This window comes from Drosophila yakuba, chromosome 3L (assembly GCF_016746365.2).
Source record: "Drosophila yakuba strain Tai18E2 chromosome 3L, Prin_Dyak_Tai18E2_2.1, whole genome shotgun sequence".
Taxonomy (NCBI): Eukaryota; Metazoa; Arthropoda; class Insecta; order Diptera; family Drosophilidae; genus Drosophila; species Drosophila yakuba.
The window spans coordinates 15,628,686-15,636,922 of record NC_052529.2 but is presented as its reverse complement, the minus strand read 5'-3'; the positions used below and the strand labels follow the sequence as shown (position 1 = coordinate 15,636,922).

The window sequence follows — 8,237 nt, the reverse complement described above, 5'->3', positions numbered from 1 at the left end:
CTTTTGCCAAATGGTACAATGAGTTGCTCACGTTTGGATTGAAATCGTTAGGGGCACGTGTTAGTGTTGTGCATTTTAATGAAATTTTATTGCTGTCGATTTTGAATTTTCCATACTTTGCTTTTAATTACCAATAAATTGGCTTCTTTGCGTGCTGAACAATTGCACCAGTGATTGACTAGCCTGCAATTTGGCTGCATGTAGATAAAACAAATGTAATATTGTTAATAGTGTAATAAGGAGTAAAATAGGTAAATAAATAGATTTTCTAATCAGTAATCAACACTATAGTTGCTTTCGGTTTAGTTGAGATACGTTCTCCTTCAATTCACTTAGATTTAAGGCAAAAAAGCGGTAATATAAACATATCTATACACACAGAAGAAGTTGATTCCAAATCAAGTCCCTGTCGATGCTTCAACTCACTTCGAGTTGCTTTCCTTTTCCGTTCCCTCTGCTTTCCCTGCGCTAAAATGTCATTCAAATTACGCAAATGTGAACGAGGAGAGAGCCGAGGAACGTCTTCACGTATCACTTTGCATTAAATTTGCCACAGATGCATGAACCCTGAATGGAAGAAAGCAGGGCATCCAGAAAAATCCCAGCTCAGCACAATAATCAAAGTAACAGCCCAGAGTCGCACTATACAAACGTATACGAGTATGTATAAAGTAAATATTTTTGGTCATTGGCTTTTGCATAAATTGTGAGGAGAAGGCAAAGGAGCAGCAGCGTAGAATCAAATAAAATAAAGTAAAATAAAAATATATTTATTTTTATATGCCATGAACTTTTCTTGTGGAAACTACACACATGCCGCATTTAAGCCGCCATTACGGCCCCAAAAACAGCAAAGGGAAGTAAGGAGTGGGGAGTATAGAGTGGGGATTTCACTTGTCTATTTCCGGTTTGTGCGCCATTTTTGTCGCCCAACCGCTGTCTTTGTTGTTGCTATCATTGTTGCTCTTTGCGGTTATCTAAACGCTTTGTTTTCGTTGCTTTTTGCATTTCAATTTCGGCTGTTTTTTGCCCCCAGTTTTGTCCCTCTCAAGCTGGCTTCCCTTTTGTAGCGTAGCAGACTTTCCCTTCCCATGTATTTCCCATTTTTGCCGTTATGCCCTTTTTTATGGTGATTTTGTTTATTTTGCTTTCCGGCCAGCGGAAATTAGCCCGTTTTAAACGGTGACTAGATGCCCTTACAGATGAAAATGAAAAAATGTTTTAAAGTAAATACCTAGACAAGTGTTGAAATGATAGCCTAAAGTTCCTTAATTGCTGACAAAGCATTTGAAAACGTTAAATTTAATGCTTCATTTTTATTACCATTCAGATTCTGTAATCTTCAAAAATTTCATTTTCATTACATTTTATTTGCCATAAAAATATATAAATATATTATTATGTTGTATTTAATACGCCATTTTACAATATGACAAACTCCTAAAATTATGAAACAAATAGAAAATAGTCTTTGAAGTAAATATTAGGGTGTTGTTCAAAGGAAACCCTTCTAAACACCAATGTACGTTTTTTTGTCTGCTTGCAACATTCGGCTTAAATATGAATTTACCCGAGAAAATAGGGAGAATGGCAGGGAAACCCACCATGAAAACATTCAAATGATACGCTCCATTTGGTGTGCTCCTTTGACTGGATATTGGGGGACAAACTTTAATTTGAATTGGTTACCAAGTGTCCGGGATCGACTTGCGCAATAATCAAATAATTTGGCAAGTGCTGGGCTGCTGCTGGGAGCACTCGCAGGTTTCCTAAACTGATTTTCAATAGGAGTTCGCCAGCGCTCATTGATTAAAATCAATCGAAATCAAGTTACTCACAAATCAATTTGTGCAAGCCTGCTTTTAGAGGAGCCAACAAATTACGTTATCTGAAGCGGATGCTAAGCAAATAAAGATCAGGGCGTAGGGATTTTAGGGGTGCTCTTAGCATTTTATATAAATTCATGATGGGCCGAACGGAAAATTAAAACGATAAAAGGGAGCCTGCATAAGGCATGAGAGTTGGGTAAGTGGATCCCAGCCCAGAATGGAGGTTCCTTTTTGGGTTTTCAGCCAGTTTTCCCGGCTTCTTGCCGCCAGTCAAGCAGGCATACTTAATGAGCGAGGTATTTTCGGCACACTGGCTTGGAAAATGAAGCGCAGGCTAAAAGGTTCCACAATCATATATTGTCTTAGCAACAGGCATAATATTAAGGTTTTCTTATTTATAGAGCCATGTCAAACGCTCTTAAAGCCGCTGCCAAAATAAATTGATTTGAATATGATAGCATTTAGTCGGTTATTGTAATATTCGTAAGATTTCTTTCAAAATGTCTTGTTTAAAGCCTCATTCAAGGTAATTTAAACTGACAAATTGCATTAAACATTACATATAACATTAACTAAACATTTACCCAATTATTCAATTGCCTTGTAAATCTCTATGGCACCTGCAATTAATTTAATACAAGTGTTTGCTCAACATACCTGTCCAAATCAAGTGCCAAATTGTCCGTAAATGAGTCAAACAAAGTTGATTTATTACAAGTAGAGTGAAGGGCAAATTACACAAATCATATTTGAAGCAAACTGCAAACTGCATAGAAGCGTTGTGCAGCATGGCTGGATTTCCCTAGAGTTTTCCCAACCCCAAGGGCGGACATTTATCCATGAAAATATTGAAATAAAACCAGCCATGTGCTCGCGTCTGAACGAAAAAGAAAAAACAACCAGCCAAGGAGTTCAAGGCAGTGAGATGAAGGGATTTAACTATTCGAACGACAGCCTGACATTGGCTTAAATCAACATCAGAGAGTTGGGACCTCGGGGCTTCTGGCTTGAAATGGAGTCGAATCCCCTTCCAAAATGTGTTCCATATGTATTATTTGGCATTGTCTATGGCAGTGTTGTTGGTAGGTTGTTGCTGCCGGAGGACAATATTGTATGCCATTCCAGCAGTTGTTCTGTGACATGCATAACGGGATTTGAATCTGCTGCTTTTTGCGCCTCGCATCAAAAATGTAAGCAAATCAGTCAAAGGATGTTGGGCAAAAAGTGCACAAACGTCGGCCAACTTGACGCAGCTTGGCAACCAGAACGGAACGGGGTCGGGAATAAAATAAAACGAAAAGCAATATAGGTCAACACTGCTTGCTAGACGGCCCGCGGCGTGTTTTGCTCCAAAGGCAAATAGAAAAAGCTTTAAATTTAATGGACAATGTTGTGCATAAACAGATTTAGAGTCGAGTGCCTGGAGCGAAAAAATGTGCGTGCTATTCCACCACATTGTGCTGCCAGTCAACTCAAAAGCACGCGTATTTATACGAAAGCTTTGTTTGTCAAATGTGAACTATTGGCAAGTGTTATGAAGATGCCTTTTGGGTCTTAACTTTGTTTGACAAATATCAATATCTTCAGTTTTAAAAAGATAGAGACAGTTGTTCTTTTTGTTTAACTAGAAATGCCAATCAAACAGGTGAGAGCAGGGAAACGGAAAAACCATATTTTTCTTTGTTCCCATCTGGTTTCTGTTATCCACTTATTGTCAAAATAAATAAAAATCAGGTATGTGTATATACATATTTATATTTGAATTCTAAAGTAGTCCCACTTCAAGCTTTGCGCTAAATGGATTTCGAAGTCTCCTATTATCATCATTGTTCCTTAAAGTGATTACATTCATATAGACCTAAATTTGGGCAGACCACGCGAAAGAAACTCCTCCCAGGACCTCGCAATTTATATGTGGGCTTGATGGAGCATTTCTCCGCCTGTCGAATGTCGAATGCCTCATTGATCCGGGACATAAACTTGTCGGTTTGCTTATCTCTTTGTTTAGACAAACATATTGGCAGACGCGCGAGACATCATAGACAGGCACTTAGCGATGGGCTTAGAGGGTTAATGCTTGGGGGTCAGGGGTTAGACGTACAGACATGCTAACTATGGCCATGAATCAGCGCCGTATGAGAGATGAGCCAGCTCGTCTCACCATTGAGCCCCAATACGACTCAAACTTGGAGTAATTGCTTTCCGTCTGGGGATGAGCTGAAGCTGAGTTCATAAAAATGCCATAACTCGACTGCTTTACCCCCTTAGTGTTCTTGGCCATTTCTTTTTTGCGGAGCTCTTTGCTATAAATTTACCAATTTGCCATGGCATTTGTTTTTACAGCTCCAGACGACGATGCGTGGATAAAGCTTATGCAAATTGCTCCGCTTGATGGTGTGCGATTTTTATTTGTCATACATCACCCGAATCCACCAACCCACCGAACAAAAGTGCAGTGGGGTCACTGCACAAAGTGGCTAATCGACAAACACAATGGTAATTAACCCAATTTGGCTGGCGGTGTTCATGCTGCCTATGCTGATGGCTTCGTGGCGTTTCGGCCCAGTCCAGCAAAACATTTGCACTGCAATTTAATGAACGGGGTAATAAGCGACTAGCTACTCCCTTTGCCTCCCTTTCCCCATTCCCTCAGCTCCCTCAGTCCCTGGAAAAGCCACTGATGTTGGGGAAATCCCTCCTTGTTATGTCGAGCAAATTGCCATCATGTGTTCGTGGGTGGAGGAGCCTTGCCTCAATTGCAATTTGAATGGCGGGGCCACAGCCACTTGGCCCCGATTGTTGGCTCACTTTAAGTAGGGTCGATGGGATGGCATTATGATGCTGATGTAGTTCCTGCATATGTTAACCATGCAATTGGCAGATTACGAGCTCCTAAGGCCACTTTCTATTGCGTAATTGCACCGACAAGAAGCTTGGGCTCTTGCTCGAAAAATATTTTCAGAAGGCACAAAATGCATTAGCTGGACAAATACCTGTGGATGTCATTATACCAAGTAATTAGACTAATTAAGTCATTTTAATAAGTCGTGTCATAAATCATGCAATTAAAAAACAAAATTTTAGTCATGTCTAAACATTTTTTATTAAAAAGCTTCTCGACTAAATAGAAAATGAAGTACCATATAAGTAGCATAAATAAATAAAATTCGAAGTTTCTTACCCTAGTTATCTGTCCAGTTAGTTTCAACAAGGTATTGTGCAATTGTTTTTCCCAAACCATAATTGTCAATATGAAAATCCATAATAGATTTCCTCCTGGAGATAAAATGAAATAAAACCCGAATAATGGACATAAATAAAGAAAAACAAACTTCAGTTGAGGCATCGACCGCATCATTGTCACTCAATTTGCTGGTCTGACATTTGAACTGTTTGAACCTTCCGAGTGGGCCAGACATTCTGGCCAAAAAGAAAAACTGCAGCCATCGATTTGGCTAAGAGTAAGAGTAAGAGTGCGATTTGCGGCAACCGCGGCCGACCAACAAGTGTGAACCTTGGGGCAGGCGTAATTTGTAAATGTCTTAACATGAAATCAAGACACAAAAACAGCCTTGGGCTGCTAAGAAGGCCCAAAAAGGAGCAGCTGATCCATGCATGACTTTGCCACTTCTGCCTCCAATTTCAGGATCCCTCAATATACCAACTTTCTTGCGTTTCGGCCAAGTCATGAGCCTTGTCTTCGAAGCGCACGACCCAAAAAGGCACATTTTGCCCCTTGAAAACTGTTGACAATTTGAATTTTTAGCAATCACAGCCAGATGGTCTTTAGAATAAAAATCACACTGCAATTTAATGGAGCTGAGTTTCTGAATTTCTCTTAATATCTACATCTACCAGCGAATTATGAGATCTTTTAAAACTTTTGGTAAAAACATTGAAATGATTACATTACATTTTCTATTATTGATTAGTAAAACCAAGTGCAAAAAAAGATAAAGTTACGTTTTTAAGCCGATACACCTTGGTATTCGCACTAAAACGTAAGGCATTATGTTTAATACAAATGTATCTAAATAAACTAAACTTCTTTTCAAGTGTAACCAAAGAGTATAGAAGCGTATTCCGCAGACTGGGAAGGAAATCACAGTTTCCACGTGCTGCAAGACAAAGGATGTTGGGCAAGTTTTTCAGCAATCTGCATGTAAAATATTTAACACGAAATGTTTTTGTATAGTCTCCCATTTTCATTATATTTCAGCCCGAAATACTGCCTGGCCCCAGGGCTTCCATGGGCTCGAATTGGGGGAAACTGGATGGGATTACATATACTCGTATACATATATATGCCTCCGGAGCGTGGGCTGAAAAATAATGAGCGTCATGCTGCGTCGCCTGATAAATATAGCACACACAAATTTATATATGGGCAACAGTTGTTGATGCCATAAGCGATAAATTTTCGCCAGCTCATGGCAAATTGTGATTATGCTGAAGGATGCATAATGTGTGTGTATGACTACGGATATATTTATTAAGGAGTGAGTTGACAATTGTGTGACCTAGGTGTTTTGTCGATAGGCAACTTTCCAGTTTGACAACCCATTTCTAATGCTAGCTCTGAATAGAACTAAGTTTCATAAAATTGAACCATTTAGTTTTCACACAAATAAACCAACCAGCTACCCGAATTTAATAACTTGCTTTGGCTTGGTGATTATTTTTTGTGTGATATTACTTCATTTGGTTAAAGATGAAATTGATCTAAAAAACTAAGAGAAAGTAAACAATATGAAAACAGTTGGCTCAACAATAGCACGAGCGATATTTGAACAAAAGCTGTTGACTATTAAACTGAATATCACAGTGTGTATCCCAACTTCAATTAAACAAAAAGTTAAACACTCCGCGTTATATTATCTATTCCGCTAATGAAAGATTCTTATATTTACTCACCAGCCAACTGTCTTATGCCCAGAAGAGTCAAAGCAAACACAGATTGGTTGGCTGGAACACAAGTGCAATCCTATTTCGACCTATAAAAAGGTGGTTGTGCTCCAAAGTTGTATAGTGCGCCAGTGACACAGCTCAAGATGTGTTCCAAACTCGTTCTTTTCGTGGGGTTAGTGGCCCTAATCGCTGCTGTATATGCTGTCGATGAGCCCGCATCGCCATCGCCGGCTTCCCCAACTACTCCTCCAGCTTCGCCGACATCCCCAACCTCGCCAACTTCTCCCACATCACCGACTTCACCAACCACGCCGGATGCCACTACTACCACCACCACCACCACCACTACCACCACCACTACGGCAGCCACTACGACAGAAAAGACTCGCAGACGCAGGCACAGACGCAGGATCATCCGGGTCCACAGGTTCAGGAGGGGCAACAGAGGAAACAACCGTCGCCGCGGATTTGGAGGACGCAGATCCCGTCGAGGCGAATTCGGAGGTCGCCGCTTCCGTGAGGGAGGTGACCGTGAAGTCGTGATCCGTGAGCGCAGAGTTGGTGGATTTAATCGCTTCCTTTAAGATCTACGGACAAAAACCTTAATAAAATGAAATCGAAATGATAATATATGTTTTTTTTAGTATTAAGTACTAGTTCCTCTAAAGTTAGTCATTGCATTTCACTTTTAAATGAAAGAATAATGCTGTCCGGATGGTAATAAATGTGGTATTTATGAGTATAATTTTGGCATAGCCGAAAACTAATTCCGCGTACAATGGAACCCCTCCAGTTGACTTGTGGGGCGAAAGTTAATCAGGCACCAAGGTGTGCTTATTATATATTAATTTAGCAGTCAGTCAAGTCTGCCGTGCCGCAAACGCGATTATTTTCGGCCTGGTTAGGCTCAACTTTATGGCCTGGATCTCGGCACAATGCATCTCGGCACAAGTTGGTAGACGGAGGGTTCTTTCAGTTCCTGTGCAAATCCCCCCCAACCAACTTCCCATCTAATGCCCTTTTGTTCTGCTGGAAAGGCAAGCAGCACACTGCAGCTGTTGCCCCATTAGCCATGCAGCGTCGAAAATTGGCCAAGGACATTACAAGTTTTTGCAGCACAGTGCAAATTTAATTTCGCACGGAAATAGTGCTAGATGGGTAAATGGGTAGATGGATGGATGGGTATGGCGATCTCTTAAATTTCATTGGCAGTGCGCAATTGATGCGCGATTCCTCTTCGGTGCATCGGCACATTCAATTTGGTTGAAGCTGAATATTTATATCGTTATACGAGTCCTTTTTAAATAATGTATTCCATTTCAGCATTCAACAAGCCCGTACGCTAAAATAAAAAATATCCCTACATAAATAAACGGAGATGACAACTTGACTTGACCAAGCGTAATCAAATAAATGATGACCCCTCGATATAAAAAAGCAACCCAAACAATTGGTCCTGTCATATAAATTCGACTTTTCCCTGCCTTTGACTGTCGAATT

At 40.3% G+C, this 8,237-nt stretch overlaps 1 protein-coding gene across 1 annotated transcript; it reads left to right on the top strand.

Annotated features, from left to right (window-relative positions):
- The first annotated feature begins 6,834 nt into the window (after window positions 1–6,834).
- Window positions 6,835–7,365, top strand: LOC6534218 (C-type lectin domain-containing protein 141). Its single transcript, XM_002094864.4, has one exon. It carries the CDS (start codon window positions 6,881–6,883, stop codon window positions 7,319–7,321), a length of 441 nt encoding a protein of 146 aa, XP_002094900.1. The 5' UTR covers window positions 6,835–6,880; the 3' UTR covers window positions 7,322–7,365.
- Window positions 7,366–8,237: the final 872 nt, after the last annotated feature.

Bases quoted from the DNA above. Each gene is read 5' to 3' on its own strand.
- LOC6534218 (XM_002094864.4), top strand. From the start codon at position 6,881: ATGTGTTCCAAACTCGTTCTTTTCGTGGGGTTAGTGGCCCTAATCGCT.